Raw genomic sequence first — 21,644 nt, 5'->3', positions numbered from 1 at the left:
ATTAAGTCTAAAATTGTAGCCTAGTAAATTAATAGACTATCTTTAGATAAGATATGTATTGGTAGCTTTCACAGTACTGCTGTTTATTCAGTTGGCGGTCTTGAATTAAATGTATAATAGCCATCTTTTCTCTATTGCCAAAGACCGTCGTAAAACATTATTTTTGTTTGTCTTGTTCATACTAATAGTTCCATACTGAAGTTAACTGATGCATGGTCTATTTTTCATGTAAAATTATTAACGTACTATGTTTTGACATCATTAAAGTGCCAAATAATTTAAATATTTTATACTGGTTGCTGTAGTATGAGCTGGTTTTGGGTGTTGAGGCTTTTACGTATATTATTCAGTTATCATATATATTATTCAGAGTCAGTGATGTTCAGAAATAATAAGGATCTGTAAACGGAAGTGTATGTAGAAGTAATATGTAACGTTAGTGTTTCACAATTTTTGTGTACTGAAAATTATTTCAGTTTTGTTAAACAAATATATAACATTTTATAAAGAAGCATATGCTAATGGGCGAGTTGTTAAATATAAGCAATTTGTTGATGGGCCAAGTTGAATATTTTAAATAATATAGACTAGTAATAGTAGACTAGTAGAAGAATAGACTAGTAGAAGTAGTAGTAGTTTTAATGCTAAATTGCTAATGCCAATGCTTTAATTTAAATCATTTGATTGGGGCGTTGAAGGTTCTCTAGTCTAGATATGGCTGTCACGGTGAAGATAATTGCTTTTTTAGACTCATCTGGATTTTTCTCAACTTTAATCTGTTAATTACTTTATCATTTTTCTTCTGGCCATTAAATTACCTGTTATTATTGAAGAAAAATACACCCCTATATATGGACCTTTTGGCTTTACTCCATTTAATGTTACTTAATAGTAAAGAATTGCTCATTATAATCCACTTGGTGCGTCGTCATAGATGCAACAGAAATAATTTATTTCCACTAATATGGATTTTTAAATGGTGTTGAATTAGTGTACATATATATCAAGTATTCACACTATCAAGTCACTCACAATTTAAAACTACTTTACACAAGGTACAAGACAAGGTATCATCAAAAAGAAATGAAAATACAATTAAATTAAATGAATAAAAAATAAGTTATAAAAAGAGGTAAATGTGCTCAGAAAGCTTAAAACTAGAAAGTAGTGTCATTCTGCGGATTATTGTGTTATAATCTATATCTTTGACTCTAAAAGTAAGCCTTTACATTTTATGTCAGTTTTAGGTACATAAAATGATTAATTAATATAAAGCGGTTTACGTCTACTTTACTCTAGTCGCTATATAATACCCTTAACAGATAGCACCTTCCTGTGTTTTTCACCGTAGCAAATATTTTTCAACATAAAATGGTCTTAAAAGGTTAAAGTTAATTCATCACATATTTTTAGTGAACATTAGCGTTACATAGAATTTTAATCAAGGTGTTATAATCATTATTAATTTTTAAATAAGGTAGATTTTACTAGTTTTTCAATAACAGCGAGTGGGTGAAACAAATGAACAAATGAAATAGATATAGTAAATATAATGTAGATATAGTAATTTTATCTATTTCAGGCTGAAAAATATTTATAAAATTAATGATATAAGTGCACATATTCATATAGTAAAACTGTTTGCTTTGCTTTGAATACTTGGTTTTCTAAAAAGGCTAATATGAAATTTTAAAAATACTTATTTTTAGTAAACGATCATTTCAATATTAAACATAACACTTTGGTTATTGATAAGCCGCTGTTAATTAATTTTTAATTATTCTTATTTGTATTTGCACATCTGAATGATATACCCGCTGACAAACTTTATTACATTACCTAACTAGAAATCTCAAACAAGAATATGTTGCTCCAAAAAGAAACCAGTCTTCTTGTGGTGCTCAAATATAGTGACATAATCCTGTCAGACGTTATAGTTTTAATATATAGAACTACAAAATGATAATCTCTGACAAAAAATAAGCTCCATTGGATGACTTTTTATACCCCGTAATAAATGATGAATTTTAGTAGCAGAAAATTCGTTACGTATAATATTTGAGTTAGCACGTGTAATGTTTTTCATATATTCTGAGCTATTTTAATTTTAATGTGGACCCGTTCTGGCATAATTAAAGTATGCTATCAACTTTATCTGTATCAAGTTCTTATGCGTTTATTAATACTAGTTAGTGCATGAATTTAAATGTTTCCCGTGATTTTGATTTGATTCGTTTCAATAAAAATATGAATGCATATATTTTTAAAGTAGTCTGTAGTATGCTGTTTATAAATACCATTTAGAAGAAACTTCTCATTATTTCATGGAGTATAATAAACATATCGAAAAATTTACTAGTTGGATTCAACGGACCATATGATATTGAGTTTGTTAGGCGCGTTGAGGAATTTTCTCATGTACATTCACCCAACTAGTATTTTGTATATCTATTCGGAGGTAATTAAAAAAATAATTATTAAATTGGATAGAATTTGGCGTAATACATTGAACTCTTACACTCATACATCTCAGCCATTATATTTAGAGTTGTTTAACTAAAAAGAAAGTTACTCAATAATGAAAGAAACAAAAGCAGGTGTACCGCAAGGCAGTGTCCTTCTCTTTACCTACTTTATATATGTGACATACTTCAAATAGAACATGTTACTATGGCTACATTTGCTGATTACACTGCGATGCTTGCTATTTGAGGCAGTAGAGAAGAAGCAACCAGAAAATTGTAACCCAGACAAAGAGAATAAAAGTCAAAGAGAGTAAATTAGTGGAGAATGAATTCCCTTACAACCTATTCTTAACATAACAATAAATATGAATAATACTATTATCCCATACAATCACAACGCTTAGTGGCTTACGAATAATCTTGATGCAAAACTTCATTGTAAGGAGTATATTAAAATGAAAAGAAATTGACACAAATTAGAATGTAAATATGTATTGGTTATTTGGAATAAAATCTAAAGTATCTGTAGACAATAAATTGCTGCTGTACAAGCATATGCTAAAATATATATGTACCTACGGAAGTTAGTCATGGGAATGGTCTGGGATCGATAATATCAACATAATAAAGTATTTCAAAATAATGTCTTAAGAAGTATTATGAAAGTACCCATGTACTATACGAACAATTACTTACACCAGATTTCAACTGTACTAGAGAAAATTTAAAAATTGGAAATAAGATATGAGGAATTACTACAACCCCATGTTACCAATGAAGTGTTGCAACCCTTGAATAACATTCCACCAGGATGCAGACTCAAGAGAACCAAATCGTATGATCTTATTTAATTGTGTAGTGAAGTTATGGTAAAACATGGTAAATGGTAGTATTGTGGCATTAATTATGGTAAAAACACTGAAAAGTGCTACCAACTTTTATATTATTTAACAGGTCAATTGAAAAGTTCCCGGCCAACCATAGTAAAACAATTTTTTTTTTATTCAAGATAATTCCCTTCAAGGGTGATACACTGATTATAGCGACCCTCCAACTTTTCGATACTGTTTTTGTCCTTTGCTTCAAAATAGGTCTCAGTTTCGGCAATCACCTCTTCATTCGACGAAAATTTCTTCCCAGCGAGCATTATTTTGAGATCTGAGAACAGGAAATAGTTGCTGGTGGCCAGATCTGTAGAATACGGTGGATTAGGAAGCAATTCGGAAGCCCAATTCATGGATATTTGCCATCGTTTTCACTGATTTGTGACACGGTGCATTTTCTTGGTGAAGCAGTACTTTCGTCCTTCAAACGGTCCAATAACGCTACGTAATACTCGCTGTTGATGGTCCTTCCTTTTTCGAGGTAGTCAATGAAAATTATTCCATACGCATCCCAACATATAGACGCCATAACCTTGCCAGCCGACTGTTGCGTTTTTCCACGCTTTGCAGCGAGTTCATTGTGTGCTGTTCACTCGGATGACTGTCGATTGAACTTGGGAGTGAAATGATAGAACCATATTTCATGCATTGACACATATCCACGCAAAAACCCGGGTTTATTATGCTTGATCATCTCTAAACACTGCTCCTAATCATCAACTCGTCGTTGTTTTTGGTCAAAAGTGAGCTAGCGCGGCACCCACTTTGCACAGAGCTTTCTCATACCCAAATATTCATGAATGATATGATGTATGTTGAGATGATATCTTTAGGGTATCTGCTGTTTTATTCAGTTTCAATTTACGGTCATTCAAAATCATTTTGTAATGTTTTCGTCAGTAACTACCTTTTTTGGGCGTTCACTGCGTTCACCGTCTTCGGTGCTCATTTCACCACGTTGTAGGGTACTTAGCATACCAATCCTTGATGGATAATTTTCCAGGCACAGTTTCCGGAAACTCGTCACAAAGTCAATATTTTGCTTCAACTGTATTTTTCTATCCAAAAACAATATTTTATAAACACGCAAAATTCCTTTATATCCATTTTTTCACAATAATAATAAACTAATATTTGGACCGCTGTCAAATTTATACTCATCTTTTATACGCATCTTTTGGGGGTTAGGGCTAACTAAAAACCCTATGGATTTAATTCTAGTGGCGCCATCTATGTGTCAGGCTGGGGACTTTCAATTGACCTGTTCAGGGAGTAAGTAAGAGCCAATGAGTCACATATTCCTTATTTTGCTTGATGTAGACCATTTTGGGTGCTGATTTTAATAACTTTCAAATGCTTGAAACCTATTTCTTCCTTAATGAAAGTGTTATACAGCAATATAACCAATATTTTATATTCATGTTTTTGTGACTGGTTTGAATATATGTCGATGAAGCTAACCTTCGTACAGTGCTTCAGATTGACCACGATCCTTATAGGTATCAACGATAACATAAAGATTTGTTGTTATCATATAGCGGGAATTTAGGTACGAAATATTTTAGAAAAAAGACAGCATAACCTTCTACATAAAATTGTGACCTGATTCTAAAAAAAAAATAAAGAAAAAATTACTTGAAATATTGGATAGTTTATAAATCTGTTTACTCCAATCGACAATGTAACTTGTGTTTCCTTCTATTCATTTAAGTTATGGGCGTTCCCCCGCAATTGCAGTCGTAAATTTTCAAGTCGACTACCGGTTGTCCAAGTTGCAGAAAGTTATTTTGGAAAAGGGAAATGAAATGCACGATTTAGATACGATTGAAAGCATAAACTAGGTTTTTATTCGAGTTCCCGATTCAGAAGGACGAAAATGAAGCCCTTCTGCTGCTAAATGCCTTGTGTTGTTTACCTCATTCTTATGATGCCCTATTTTGCGAACAAAAGTGTGAACATTTTCTATGGATATATCAAAGTTCACTCACACATAATATTGACTTTAATTTTGCATTATCTTTTAAAGGTATTGAAAAGGTTTTTTTATACTTTTATAGTCATGTAAACATATATTAATTAAATATAAATATATATTAGAACTAATGCCATACTAAATTGAAATAATCTTAAGGTGTCATTTATATTATTACCATTTTGTTATTTGGTTGTTTTATTAGAAAAAAAATTGATATCTGTAAAATAATTTTAGAAACATATGGTGATGTTGGCCTATTATTGTCGGTTTTCATCTGTTTAAAAATGGTCATTTTAATGTCAGTAATTTGCGAGGCTTGATGTACAGGAACCTATACAGGCCATGTGGAAGATCCAAAAGAAATCTTAAAGTGAATCTAACTAGTTTAGTAATTTAAATCTCAAAATATTTATTATCGATAACATGATTGTCCTGTCGCCAGCTTCTAATTCTCCAATTTTCTGACACCAGTTTATTCGTCTCGCAAGTTTTTAAGGGTTTTGTCGGGTGTCGATATATTTTCAATAATTTTTACACAAATAGTGATGCGTGATGATAAATAGATGTAATTAATTAAATGTTCAACAAAAGCTAAAAATAGGACCTAAAGTTTAATTTGCAAATTTTTCTTTGTATACCTAAATATTTGAGTATGAGAAGTTTTTTGTTTCATTATTTTAGTATGTTTAAATCGAATAAATATGAACAACTTCTTCACAGACATTTGTGGCTACCGAGCGTAAACCTACCGAAAACAAATCTTATCACTATGACTCTCACTCTTTAGTTACCATTAAATTTCTAGCCAGACTTAAACATTTGTTTCAAATTCGTCATTTCTCAACGCGTTAAATAATATCTATAGGTTCAAAAAAAAAAAAACGTGTGCTTTAACTGCGCAATTCTTATAACGCTTTACGAGGATGTTCGAGTATAAGTTCGAGGAAGTAAGTTTGAGGATTGTTTGTACCATTTTATACCATTTACATTTAGCATTTTGTTTTTATAAAAATACTTTAGTTTTCAGTACAATTCAATAATTCGTAATAAACTTCAATACTGTTATTTCAACGATCATACAATTTAGAGTTGTAATGACTGTAGGCGTCTTCGTGAAGTTGAAGCTTTATTGTGAAAAATCGGTATAAAACATTTTTTTACATATTTTAAAGTCTCCTTTTACCAACTATGGGTTTATCTGGACTGAACCTACTATTTAACGAGTACTCCGAACCACGGTCCTCGGCATTTGGGCTACCGACTGGTGAGTGACCAACTTAGAAATCATCCCAGAAGACATCCGGTCTTACCCAACCTGGTTACTGGCATTACTGGGATTATTTCCTTGTCGGATTTTACACTCTTGCCTAGGATAATCACAAATCTTGAAGGATTCGAACCCGCGGCTATCGCAAGAGTAGGAGGACGGTCCTGTTGCCTTTACCTCTGCGCCACCAAGCCGGCAGTATTTTATTTAAAGTATTGTCTACCGATAGTCCCTAGATTTACCTTCTTTCAGATAATTTACGGATTTCATCTCGAAAGATCGATTTATCTGTGGAAGCTATCCACGAATGGACTTCTTTGGGTAATATTCAGAAGAAGTGAAGCGCTGCTAAGGCAGATCAAAATTCACTCGGAACGCTCGAACTCACTCAAACTCGGAACAAGTAGTGATCAGAAGGAGCAGGATCTAGAGAATACGGTGGATGGGGTAGCACATTGTAATGTTTTCAAGTATGTTTTTCTCGCTTTTGTAACATGGAGTCGAGCGTAGTTATGTTGAAGAAGAACATTGTTTTGTCTTTGCTCGTATTCCAGTAGTGTTTCATGGAGTGCTCGGTGCAAACATACCAATTGTAGCCGATTAGTTCATTGAGTATTATGTAATCAAATCCTTGTCTGTGAATTTTATTCTCCCCAGAACGATCTTTACCTTCATACAGCATTCGATAACTTTTAGCTACCTTTTTATTCACATTAAAGTAAAAAAGTAAAACTTCCAGAAAATGCTTTTTACTCGGTTTATATTCAAACATTTTTAGAGCATTAAAAAAAATTGTTCATATTTCCACGAAATGGCAGTGTTTCGACGAAAATCACTGAGGTTTCAACATGTAGATTGTTACAAATGTACCTGATGTGATTTAATAAACAGCAAGACTATTAGTTTGGAGGTACCATATTAAATGAAATTCTTCGTGTCCATACAGTTTTTGGAAACCTCATTACTTACAATACTAAAATAGTTCTGCGTCATATAATAAATTGTTCAGAGCTTTTACTAAACTTCTCTGTTAATTTTTAGTATAACCGGCTTTTTACAATACTATTTGGGGTTGATGCACGTCTACCATTTCAGTGTGAATTTTCACACCAATAAACCTTATTTGGCAAAAAAAAATTAAAATTGCGCTATGTTCAATTTTTTATTTTATTAAAATCATCTCTAAGTTGAAACTTTAATTAAAATCGAGTAAGCGTTGGTTAAAAGGCGAACTTTTAGTTTTATTGTTAGTGAATAGATGGTGATTTTGAAATATATTTAACAAAGTCATCAAATCACCAAAAATTATATACATTTTACAGGAAACGTATTTAGCAACATAAAATAAAGGTGCTTTATATTTTATTTTTATTTTTAGTGACAAAAATGGCCTATGTACTTTGTTGAAATAAAGCCATATCATATTATTTGGCAGTGCTCGTCATAATTATTTTAGTCAGCAGGATTTGGCATTTTTGTAAAATATTACAATTCTTCGTTGTACTCAATGTAGTTATATGATAATACCTAACTTACTAAATACCTTTTAACATATTATTTACATCTAAAGACATGTGACGTGTGAATAGACGTTCAGCCTATGTTTTTGTACAGAAAAACAAAAGAATGATAAATACTATTATAGATTATGTTATAAATCAAACACTTACTTGCTTCGCTGACGCTGGGCTCCACTTCCGTCGGAAATGAAAAGCCTCCGAGCCGATTAGCGTTCTGGTTCTCTGGAAAACGGAACGAACACTTTATCTAAACTATGAATTTTTCACATAAAACTTTCTCATTAATCACTTTTATCAGGTAGTAGATAAATTCCTTCTCTGAACTAACAATATTAACAGTCCCAAAATGGAACTCAGATATCATAAAAATATCTAACATTTTGTTATATATTCCCTTAATGTTAAATTATTTTTATTCCTTTAATTTCAATAGGAAAAAATAACAGAAATCTACAACTAGGTAAGAATTCAATAATGTTTATAGTTTCCGAAATCAATACTGATTGTAGTCGGATCTAACGATTTTTCGAATAGTTACTGTACCTATCGCCAGGTGGCGCTTCTATCACGAGGGCTATGCAATGCATTTTCCAGCGCCATCTGTGTGGAAGACGCCGAATTTTATATTTTTAAAAAATCAATAATTTCAAATGTTGGAAGTTGTGCCAAAATATAGATGTCGCTAGCAGTTTAGCTGATAAAATATTTAGAGTAACATAGGCATAGAAGTTATTTAAAATTAATATATAATTTAAATGATACATGTTTTTGTTTTTTAGGTATTTGGTCATATTAAGACGTATTAAAATTATAAAAGTATAATACAATATTAAAAAATGATTTAAAATTGTTCCAAACAATTCCAAGATATTAGTTTTATATTAATGACTCAGTATTTTTATAAACTGAGTACTACACACAAATTTCCCTGTCATAAATAATTGTTGATTTAACACAGTTTTTAGAAGACTAAGTGATGTAGTTGGCTTGAATTTTCTTATAAATTGAAGCGTTTTTATTTGTTTGGTGGTTTTGTGAAAAGCTACAGAAAAATACGAATGAACACCATCTTCTTGGTGGAATGTGATTGAACTCGGCATCCACTTTCAGGTTGTTCTTTTACTCAGAGTGTTCAAGCGATGTTGCTATATTTAAACTGAGAACTGAGTAATGACGTTTGATTTTCCTAAAACATAGTAAATATAACAACTTTAAATTAAGTATATGAAAAGTTATTGCATGACATATTTGTTAAACAATTTGTAAGAAGATTTTTTTACAATATTTTCTGAATGACTCAAACTAGATACCTTTCAATAGGGAACAAAACATTTAGATTTCCACTTCAGTATAATATAACGTAATTTGTATAGGCTAGGATAAGTTCTCGCTATTAATTAAATATATGATTGTTTTATTACAAAAATATTGCTCTGAAATTTTACTGAATTACTTTTTTTAAAAATAAAATCCATTTCCGAATTACAAGTAGTTCTTCTTGAATAAAAACGATGTTCTAACTATGCATCAAGCCATCAGCACAAGTGAAAACAATAATATTTGAGGAGAAATCTCAAAGAAAACAAACAGGGACTACATATTAATTTGGCAATATGAACATAAAATTTTGCAACGCGCTAAATGAGAGTCTCTACACACCAGCTGTATTTAACAGGTCAATTGAAAAGTCCCCGGCCTACCATACAACACATCTTTTTGGCAAAATTATTTTTTTTTTATTCAACATAATACCCTTCAAAGGTGATACACTGATTATAGCGACCCTCCAACTTTTCGACACTATTTTTATAGTACGATTTGTCACTTGCCTCAAAATAGTCCTCAGTTTCGGCGATTACCTCTTCATTCGACAAAAATTTCCTCTCAGCGAGCATTTTTTTTGAGATCTGGCAACAGGAAATTGTCGCTGGGGGCCAGATATGGAGAATACGGTGATGGAGGAACCAATACGAAGCCAAGAGAAAAAATTATTCCATGAACATCCCAAAATACAGACGCCATAACCTTGTCAGCCGATTATTGCATTGTCCCACGCTTTGAAGCGGGTTCATCGTGTGCAGTCCACTCGGATGACTGTAGATTGGACTTCAGTGTAAAATTATGAAGTCATGTTTCATCCATTGTCACATATCGACGCAAAAATTTGGTTTTATTACTGGTCCGAATCATCAACTCGTCGTTGTTTTTGGTCGAAAGTGAGCTCGCACGGCACCCACTTTGCACAGAGCTTTCTCATACCCAAATATTCATGAATGATATTATATACACGTTGAAATGATATCTTTAGAGTGTCTGCTATTTCATTCAATTTCAATTTACAGTCATTCAAAATCATTTTCTGGATTTTGTAAATGTTTTCGTCGGTAACAACATCTTTTGTGGGACCACCACGTTCACCGCTTTCGGTGCTCATTTCACCACGTTTAAACTTAACATACCACCCTATGCATACCTTGATGGTTGATTTTCCTGTGGCAGTGTCAGAAAACTCGGTATCAAGCCAATTTTTTGTTTCAACTGTGTTTTTCCCTTCAAAAAGCAGCAATCTTTTATCAACACGCCAAATTCCTTTTATCCGTTTTTTTTTCACAATAACAAAAATTGCTTCACTCAAAATGCTATAATTTACAAGCTAATATTTGGACCACTGTCAAATTTGTACACGCATTTTTGGAGGGTTAGGGCTAACTAAAAAAACATATGGATTTAATTCTAGTAGCGCCATCTCTGTGTCAGACCGGGGACTTTTCAATTGACTTGTTACATAGTCTCTTTTCCTGGTTGCCTATTCGGATTCATATCCAATGAATCTGAGCACTATTTATAATCTCTTCTTGTCTTATATCTTATATCTTATATGACTTTACTATGGTAAAATCCTACTGATTACATAGACGACTGATATTTTTGTGTGGTCCCATACACAAATGCAAAGGTATCAATAAAAACTAACTGTGAAATAGTACTAATAAGATCACAACAATCACTCAATATCCTATGATCCGGATTTGGATAAAAAGATGGGTAATCGTAGAGATTCAACCAACAGGAATTGAGTGATCTTATTTGAGATATTGATTCATCACATATGTCTATGGTCAATGCGACAACACTATAACGCTTCTTCTATAGAATGACAGTCCAAAAAATGTGAAGGCTATTTGTAGATTCAACCATGTCGTAAACAATTTGGACAACAATTTTAGACAATTTAGAATACAAATATCATAAAGAATAATCTCACTTATAGCCGGCTTCGTTGGCGAAGTGGTCAAATCGACAGGACGGTCTTCCTAGTGTTGCTGTAGTTGCGGGTTCGAATCCTGCTGGGGTATGGATGTATTTTATGTTTGTGATTGTTATTGAAAATGTCTTTAGGAAACAGTGAAAAATACAATAAAGAATCATCCAGTAACGAAGGTAACTATGCTGGGTAAGGCCAGGTGATTTCTGGGTTTAAGACCGAGGACCGTGTTTCGGAGCCCACGTTAAACTGTAAGTCCGGTCCAGATAAACCCTCGTTAGTAAATAGGAGACTTTAGATATTTAAAAAAAAATCAGTTATATAAGAATATCTACTATTTTCTGTAAAAAGGAAAGTGTAGAATCCTCTAAAAAGGTAAGAATTTTAAACAATTATTTCGTTGGGTGATGTAATTAGATGATTTGATATGTTTTTTAATAATAACAAAAAAATAAAAGAATGATCTTCACATAAAATATAGCGAAAACTTATTCAGGATCCTAAAATTATTAGAAGTAAATACCGATATTTCAAGAATGTAGTGAGATATAAGAAATAAATAAAAATAAAAATATAAAGTTTGAGGTAATTTATATTAATATTGAACTTCTAAATATAATATTATTTCTTAATTTAAAAAAATAAGTAAAATAAGTTTGAAAGAGATATTGTCGATATAAGAAAAGGAAAAAACAATTCAGTAAATTATAGCGATTTTTTGCGATTATGTTTCCTTAAAAGGATATTTTCCATGCCTGGTAAATTTATTGTTTTGTTGTCTGTACTAGAATAAGTTTGTTGACAAAGAGTTATTTTTAGTAAGCGAAAATATGCGATTCCGAACCCCTAAACAAAAAAAGTGTTTTGTTTTCCGTGGAACTTTTTACCTATATTGTTGTTCTCCATCGTCTGAAACTGATATCTTGCTTTAAATCCTTGACCGGGAGTGTCGGAGTTGGCCACGAATTCTATGAATAATTCAGATCCGGTAGATAAAATTTCTATCTCTCCTCCTTCGTTGCAAAGTACCCCAATAGCCGGATCGGAACTGGTCTTTCCATCGTATATTCGGATTAGGTCGGCTCTATTTAGGCAACTGAAACAAAAACAGCCATAACCATCATTAGTTATATACCAAAGCTACAATCGAATTGGTTAATATTATAAATATAACCGGCTTTATGATAGAAGTTACTAAGCACAATCCTATTGTGTTATAAAGATATAGTCTTTTATGGTAAAAAGATGTAAATCAATTATATATAATTACTCTACGACTACAATGTGGTGTTATAATTTTCAATATATTTAGATTCTTATCCCTAAAGTAATTATCAAAAGGCACGCTTGTTTCTTATGGATTTATAACCCTAGTTTTACTGATTAGGCTTAGTGTTTAAATCGAATTCTGACTCACTGTTATTCATTAAGGATTACGTTAATCCTTGACAATTTCGTAGCCAAATTATACGTATTACGTATATTATCGTACAAATTATCAATGTGTCAATATCGAGTCAATGAGACCAATAGCAGCATGGTATTAGGACCTGCAATAACTGAGCCAGCGAAGTGAATTGATTTAACCGCTTTATCCAGATTACCGATGTTCCAGTGCCACTATAAAGAAACATGTACTAAATATTAAGATAAACTAATATTTTATAAAATATTGGTATTTATTCAAAATAATATTGTATTGTAATAATATTCTGTTAAATAGTACTGTTAAAAAAATTATATCATATAAGAAAATGATATAAAGCTTTTAACTGCTTGATCATATTAGTAAGAGACTACTGTCAAAGTACAAAACGATCCGTAGTTCTTAAAAAGGCATCTTTAATAGATACTATAAAATAAGATATTTATTTCCAAATAATTGTTGACGTCATTGCTGTTTTACGTGCAGCATATATCATTGTCTTAATAAAAGGCAAATAGTGATACAAAAAGGTAAATTTATTTTTCATTATCTCAGCTCTTACGTATTCTGAGTGGCATAGGGATGGTCATTCCCACTTATACTTTGCACATTTGCTTATAGAAGATTAAAAATAAAATCATAAATAAAAAATATTCGTATTTTGAGTAGGATATCAATTTAAACCAGTAGCGTTAGCAGGATCTTGTCTCGTTTATATTTGACTCTTTGGATACTAAATTTTCAACTTACCTTTTATAGGTGCAATAGACTAGTCATAACAAGAGGACCAGTTATTGAATACCATGAATATGTTCATATTCTCGATCATGTATCCATAGTTTTGCGATGTATGTTAATTTAGTGTACAGGAATACAAAATGTAGACTGTGTATGAGCTCCGATTATATAAATATGCCTTTAGAAGATATTTCAATAACTTGACATATGTTTGGTACTTCCATTTATGATTTTTCATTTTATTTCTTTATTAATTATTTCACTTTGAAAAGGCATTTGTGGAGAGAAATTAGCACAATATATGTTTACCAAAATATTTTGTGCAACTTTTTCTCATCTTTCTGGTAATATGGTAATACCTTGTCGAAAGAACTATATTAGATTAGGAGCGACCGATAGCACTTATTGAGCATTGCGAAAGTGATACTCTATTGATCTAAACAAGTGGTAGACAGATGGCGCAATATCTGGTAAATACGCTGTTTAATTTAGATGAGCGTTGAGATAGAAGAGGATGTCTTTGCGTTTGTTCAATTATTCGGTAGATATCTGCAGCAAAAAATGTATTCGGTTTTAGAAGCTCGTACTGTACCTTGCTGATCTCACTAAATGCATTGGAAATAACGGCAGCAGAGGTAAGCAGAGTCACCATGTGTCCATTTTTATGGTTGATGTGTTTCATAAGCAGATCTTTTCAAATCAAACAATAATGGCAATGAATGTTGAAACGCAATTTTAAGCGTATCGTCATTAGAATTTTATAATTTCGCCAAAAAATATAGCTGATAAAAATACACGCAAGAACCTAATGGTAGAATGACAATGACCGCAATTTATTAACAACCAATATTTTTCTCAGAATTTCTATATTTAGTTCTCAATATTATTATTGTGCTTTTACATTTATTGAAGCTAGTATAAAACTATATATCTCAGTAAATCACTGTCCAAATCTCAGTACAATTAAAAACATATATCTACATAAGATTATAATTAATTTTATATGTTATAATGATTTTTAAGTTTAATCAGTTTCGATTCATATTAATAAAATCAATTGATATTATGCGGATATAGATTTTCTATCTGAAAATCCCCCCCTATTGAATATTATTCATACAGCGACTATTGAATATAGCAAAGTAAACTTTGTTAGGTGGGACTGTTGACTGATATGAAAAAAGTTTTAAAAAGTTTCTTGTGGGGAGAAAAGCGAATAAGGCGCTTTACGATATATAGACAAATTCCGAAGTTATTCTATTTTCAATTCAATTGGATTTTGAATTTATTTATTGCATATGAAACGCGGTGATATATAGATTAGTAATAAAGGAATATGATCGTATAAAGTAAAAAAATGGCATTTTCACTACCACCTTTTATTTAATTTTATCATATTATTAAAGAAGGTTTATTTGGACTAGACCTACTGTTTAATACGGGCTCCGAATCACGGTCCTCCGAATTAAACCTAGCGACTGGCGAGTGATGAACGTAGAAATCATCCCAGGAGACATCCGGTCTTACCCAGCCTGGTTACCGGCGTGACTGGGATCATTTTCCTTGTCGGATTTTGCACTATTGCCTAGGACAATCACAGACATAAGTTTACGACCATGCCCCAGTACGATTCGAACCCGCGACTATCGCAAATGTAGGCAGACCATCCTGTCACCTTTACCAATACGCCAACAAAGCCGGCTACTTTTATTTTTTAAAAGACTTCCAACATAATTTACATAGTGTCAAGTATATATGTACCGATATGTTATAGTACATACCCATTTTTTCTTAACTCAAAGTTGACTGTTTTATATGCAGTTGGTTTTTTTTGTAGAATTTTGATACTAGAATGTCAAAAATTCAGTTTTGTATTAATTGCATTACAATTGTCAATTAAATCAATATTGTTATGAGGGTAAGGTAAAAAATTAAATTTGGGTTATGATTTGCTTCGCATCCCATTCTCTTGACACTGAGTTGAGATATAAAATAATCATTAATTGAAAATGTAAATCTTTAATTGTTTGAGACAGATCATTTTAAATCTTTAGAGAATTTTACCTTGTTATATTCATACATTCTTATAAACTGACTTTTAATTGATTACTTATATAGGATGTTATGAATTAAGATTATTAAAAATTAGTAAAATGTGAAACTATTATGATTACCTCGTGCTGATGGAAATTGTATTGAAAATTAAGGAATATACAATAAATTGACTAATATGGGTATTATGATTGAAGATTCCTTTTTAAGAAGCATACTTAAATATTACCCATAATTTATTGCATTCCCTATTGGCTCTATTCAAACTATGAGGCTATTGAAATCAAAGTGAAAAAAAATTAAAAAGCCATTTTCTTTTCAAAAACTAAAGAATGCAAAAAATAATTTTGAAAGACATGAAATATATTAGGTAAAATAAATTTAGAATGTTTTTAATAAATTCATCTTTATGATCATCTCTATTTATGTCCAGATGCACTCAGACAGAAAAGAATCATAATAGAAAATATTGAGGAACACAGAAGAAAATATATAATAGTGTATTAGTGCCACTAGATCCCTAATAATAGTGTTGGCAATTATTGATAGAGTAGCGAATACTGGATAGTTGAACAAAATGAAATTACATTATTATAACATATATAATTAGTTATAATCTTATGTAGATATATGTTTTTAATTGTACTGAGATTTGGGCAGTGATTTACTGAGATTTATAGTATTATATTACCTTTAATAAATATAAAAGAACTAAAATAATATTGAGAACTAAATGTAAAAATTATGAGACAAATATTGGTTGTTAATAAATTGTGACTTAAAAAGTTGCGGTCATTGTCATTCTACCATTAGGTTCTTGCGTGTGTTTTTATCAACTATATTTTTTGGCGAAAGTATCAAATTCTAATGACGAGACGCTTAAAATTGCGTTTCAACATTCATTGTCATTATTGCTTGATTTGAAAAGATCTGGTTATGAAACACATCAACCATAAAAATGGACACATAGTGACTCTGCTTACCTCTGCTGCCGTCATTTTCAATGCATTTAGTGAGATCAGCAAGGTACAGTACGAGCTTCTAAAACCGAATAAAATTTTGCTGCGGATATCTACCGACCAATTGAACAAACGCAAAGACATCATCTTCCATCCCAACCCTCAACTAAATTAATCAACGTATTCACCAGATATTGTGCCATCTGACTACCACTTGTTTAGATCGATAGAGTATCACTTTCGTAATGCTCAAAAAGTGATTATCGGTTGCTGCCAATCTAATATAGTTCTTTCAACAAGGTATTACCATATTACCAGAAAGATGAGAAAAAGTTGTATAAAATATTTTGGTAAACATATATTGTGCTAATTTCTCTCCACAAATGCCTTTTCAATGTGAAATAATTAATGAAGAAATAAAATGAAAAATCATAAATGGAAGTACCAAACATTGGTAAAGTTATTGAAATATCTTCTTAACGAATATTTATAAAATCGGAGCTCATACAGAGTCTACATTTTGTATTTCTGTACACTGAATTAACATACATAGCAGAACTATGGATACATGATCTACATGATCGAGAATATGAACATATTCATGATATTCAATAACTGGTCCTCTTGTTATGAATAGTTTATTGTACCTATAACATGTAAGTTGAAAATTTAGTATCGAAAGAGTCAAATAAACGAAACAAGATCCTGCTCAAGCTACTGGTTTAACAGCTACTAGGTATTTGAACAAATTGAAATTACATTTGATTATATATATATATATATATATATATATATATATATATATATATATATATATATATATATATACATATATGCCTCCTAAAAAAAGTAGGCTAAACAGGTAAAAGGAGGCTTATATACTATATATAAGCCTCCTTTTACCAACTAGTTAGTTATGTAGGACCTACAGTTTAATGTAGAGAAGAGGACATCCGGTCTTACCCAGCCTGGTTACTGTCGTGGCTGGGATTATTTTCCTTATCGGATTTTACCCTCTTGACAATCACAAATATTAAACATCAACATCACAAACATAAATTTACAACCATGCCCCAGCAGGATTAGAACCCGCGGCTATCGCAATAATATGTGGCCCATCCTGTCGCCTTTACCATTGCGCCAACCAAGCCGGCTATTCGATATATTGAGCCACTAATAATATTCAATTTCCGTATACTTTAGAAATAAATTCTGCCAAGTACTGTTGTAAAATCAATGATACTTAAGTGTTTAACAATGTTTATTAATATATAGAATGGACATTAGTTGTTGTCAACCGTCAATGATTAAAGCAAAAAATTCAATAACCAATAAAAACATAACGAAACTGAAAAAATTGAAACCAGTATACACATTCTTTCGAACTAATTTCAAACAACTAAATGGATCTAGGTACAAAGATTGATTACACCAGATTGGTAAAAAAAGTTCCTAACTTCGATTTTCTATTGACAACGACAAAGATAAATGTGTTTGCTTTTTAGTCGGCCCAGAAAAACTATCCATTAATAAACAAGTCAAGAACTTTCAATAAGTTCTTTAGATTAAAATATATTACGTTCTCCCTTATCGCTAAAGCGTTTTAATGTAATATTATGGTAATTTTCGGTATTCAGATCATATTTTGGATTGAGTCCATTATCGTAGTCGTTTGAGTTGAATAGATAAAATAATAACTGCTTGTTATATTGTTTTACTTCAGACTTATTTAATATTTTAGTCTGGCATAATGCGCAGCTGATTTGAATATTAATGACATACAGATGTTAAGGATTTTCTCGTTATAACTAAGAGTTTAAAATCTAATAAGAAATAATCATGTTATTCTGACAGTAATCAGGTTTGCGGCTGAAATACTTCAGACTACATTTTTACAGATTCCTTCTTTGAGCTTATGGTCATATTTAATATAGAAATATTATCACTATCTTGAAGTCTGCTCATGAAGGAATATCGAATGATAAGTCTACGTAATTCAAAATTTTTGTAGGTGTAATATATTTTATTAGATACGTTTAGTAAAATTTTAATTATACATTGGTTTGTTCATAATAAACTAGTCTAATGTTGTAAATATATTTAATTTTGAGGTCAGGATGTTCAGATCTTCGTTGATTAAGTAGCATTCGCGATTAAACGAATAGCTTTATTTTGCTTACATTGGATTACTAGTTGAGTTGATATATTATTTGATAAGGTATATGCATAAGTCCAAATAGGTTTTATCACTGACTGATATATCTTTGGTCTTGAGTTATATCTTTCGACCAACCAGTTCAATTGTTTAGTCTCTTGCCTAACATAATATTTGTGATTTAATTGCAGAAATGCCATTCCAATAGATGCCGATATATCCCGTTATTTCTGCTTAAGCACATCAAGTCATAGAATAACCTTTCTGTCACTTCGCCGAAAGGTAATATTGACTTTTGTTGATATATCGATACTGTAGGCCAGATAGGGGTGTGATATAACTTATATAGACTTTTTCATAGGACACTATAAATTTTCTTTTATAGGCATGCAAGCGGCCCAGGTATATTATAGAAAACTATTTCTTTTATGTCGAAATCTGTTATGTTTATAAATTAATTAATAAACATTTTCCACTGGTTTCTCAAATATTTTGGATATCGTAGGTAGTAGAGAGATATTCCTGTATGACCCGATGTTCTGACGGGTTTTCAGATTTTTGAAGCATAGTCAATTGTGTTAAAGAATTCCTGAACTTGCTTCAGTTTGAAACAGTCGTTAGATATTCATGCCAACACGCTTTTTGTGTAATGTCTTTCAATTATCCAGGTGAAATATTATTAATGTAAGGACCCTTTTCAGGATTGAAATTAATATTAATTTTCATGAAAAATTCAGCTAAAGAAGCTAACTTTACCGCTATTTGAAGCTCACAATCTCTCATTGTAGAATGTATATTGTTTGGTTGAAATGCAGGAGCAAAATGTACGAATAAGTTAGTTTGTTGATAGCTGCGTTTAACAATTTTTTTCCCGTCATTATTAGTAGTCCTTTTGGAACGAACAGTACATATGACAATGAATTTTAGTGTAATTTATTAAAAAGTGTGACAAACAAAATATATGTAGTTTTCTTGGTGCCAATATTGTTTTACATTATAACTAAACAATTAGCACTGCCATAAAATTTTTATAAGTAATGATTTCTATGTGCTTTGAACAATCTATAATTTTTCAAAACAAGGCCTGCCTAAAGACGCAAAAGCAATAAGAGCTTGCAGCTCAGCCAAGACCCATCCAAATAGATAATTCTAAGTGTTTGCAGTAATGAGGTAAATCTCAAGATATTGTAAGGTGTGCTAGATATGTGTTTATTGAATATAATCTAAGTTATCTTGCTTAGTTGCATTTCACTGATTATCCGATACATCGAGTAGTCGAGTAGTACCAAGATAATAATTAATATAATAATTAATTTATAATAATTAATATAATATAGATAATTAATTTTCGTTAATAAATTTCAGTCTTCGGTCTCTTGATTTTGATTTGTGTGAATAGACAATGGCTATATTTCGTAAAATTTTTAAGGCTAATTTGAAAAATATGCTATTAAAATATGCGTGTTACTGCAATACATGCGTATATTAATCGCATATCGATAACATTCGACAGGGAAAATGTCTACAACTTATTTTACATATCATAATAATTAATTCAAACAAACTTCGCTCATTAATACAGTAAACTGCTATGACAACAATTACCCTAAGTAAATATTCAAATTTAAACAATTTAATATATTTTATGTAACAGTCGCTAATTTGAATCCTGCTCGGATAGGAAGATATATTTAAATTTGTCTTTGATCATCACTAAAATTGTAAAACCCAACAAGGAACAACATAAAAACAAAGAAAATAACATAATATATTAATTTATTTACCAACTCTTGTTATTTATTATTGACTTAATGATATGATCTTTAATATTGTTACGAAAACTTTTTGTACCTTAATATATAGTAATAAGAATGTTTTACATTGTTACAATAATCTTATAGTCGTTTCAATCGTTTAAACATTGGTATTAAGTAAATTAAATTACTGAACGAGATTTTATCTAAAATTTACAGAGCGAATCATAAGGGCAAGAATGAAAAGAAGATATCGCACGTTTCACGAATTTCCTTGTTGAAATTTTATACTTTTCTCTCAAAGAACTTCTGTTAAACAAACGAAAGGTGATATTGTATAGGTGGCTCGGCTGCCTGTAAGATATTCCATGTTTCCGCGTTTCGAGATAAAATTTATATCTTATATGTTTGAATAATATTCAGTTCATGTGTATAGAGCAAGTGAAACTTACGATTACTATCTAGAAAACTAGATCTAATGTATACTAATTTTTGTATACTACGCTTTTGGCTGTTGGTTACTAAATTAAATAAAGTTAGATTTATCTTTGACTATGAATTTAAATTACTCCTTGTGTCGAGTAATGTACCTTAATGTTATAAATAAGTATTATCTAAATATTAATATTCAATTTTAATTATGAAATGAATTATTTGATATTTGATGACACTATAGTATTACTGTAACATATAACAAAGTTTATATAGTCTCTTCAAAATAACAGTGAATTCACGTTATCAGGATGTTGAATGTGTTGCCTGTCGCAATTTGTAAATTCATTTCGAAATCATATCATATTTTCCATCTCATTTTATTCTTGTTAAAGGGAGATACAACGCTATCTGACACGTTCGAACGTGTAATCGCCTAAGCCTACAAAAAACGCCTAGTTGTCAAACATCTGTGAAATTCCTCAAAATATTGGTGATAATAATTATATGTTAAAAACGGGCAAACGTTGTTTTTGCGCTTTGCTTGTTTTGATAAATTTAAAATTGCTCTTTATTATTATTGTGATTAAAAACACCGAAGCCATTAAATAGCTAGAGCTAGAGACAGATATGCATGATGCACTATCCCATCTAAACATAACAACAAAGCAGACCAATTCCAAGACTTCTTTAATACGCTAGGTAATGGATTAATTTCCGGGGGAGAATGCAGTGCCAAACATTTAATGTAG

The 21,644-nt window shown here is 31.1% G+C and overlaps 1 protein-coding gene across 1 annotated transcript in view; it reads right to left on the bottom strand.

The window, feature by feature from the left end:
• Sol1 (CUB domain-containing protein Sol1) overlaps nucleotides 1–21,644 on the bottom strand; it is a 1,033,997-nt gene that overhangs the window by 223,176 nt on the left and 789,177 nt on the right. Inside the window, exons 9-10 of the mRNA XM_076419377.1 lie at nucleotides 12,264–12,472; nucleotides 8,262–8,333 (exon numbers count right to left, since the gene is read on the bottom strand). Coding sequence (XP_076275492.1) covers nucleotides 8,262–8,333; nucleotides 12,264–12,472 — 281 coding nt within the window. The remainder of the gene's footprint in view (nucleotides 1–8,261; nucleotides 8,334–12,263; nucleotides 12,473–21,644) is intronic.

Source organism: Rhynchophorus ferrugineus, unplaced genomic scaffold (assembly GCF_030347505.1).
Source record: "Rhynchophorus ferrugineus isolate W39M unplaced genomic scaffold, kcgeb_rfMv2 rfM1, whole genome shotgun sequence".
Taxonomy (NCBI): Eukaryota; Metazoa; Arthropoda; class Insecta; order Coleoptera; family Curculionidae; genus Rhynchophorus; species Rhynchophorus ferrugineus.
This window is presented reverse-complemented; position numbering and strand designations above follow the sequence as displayed.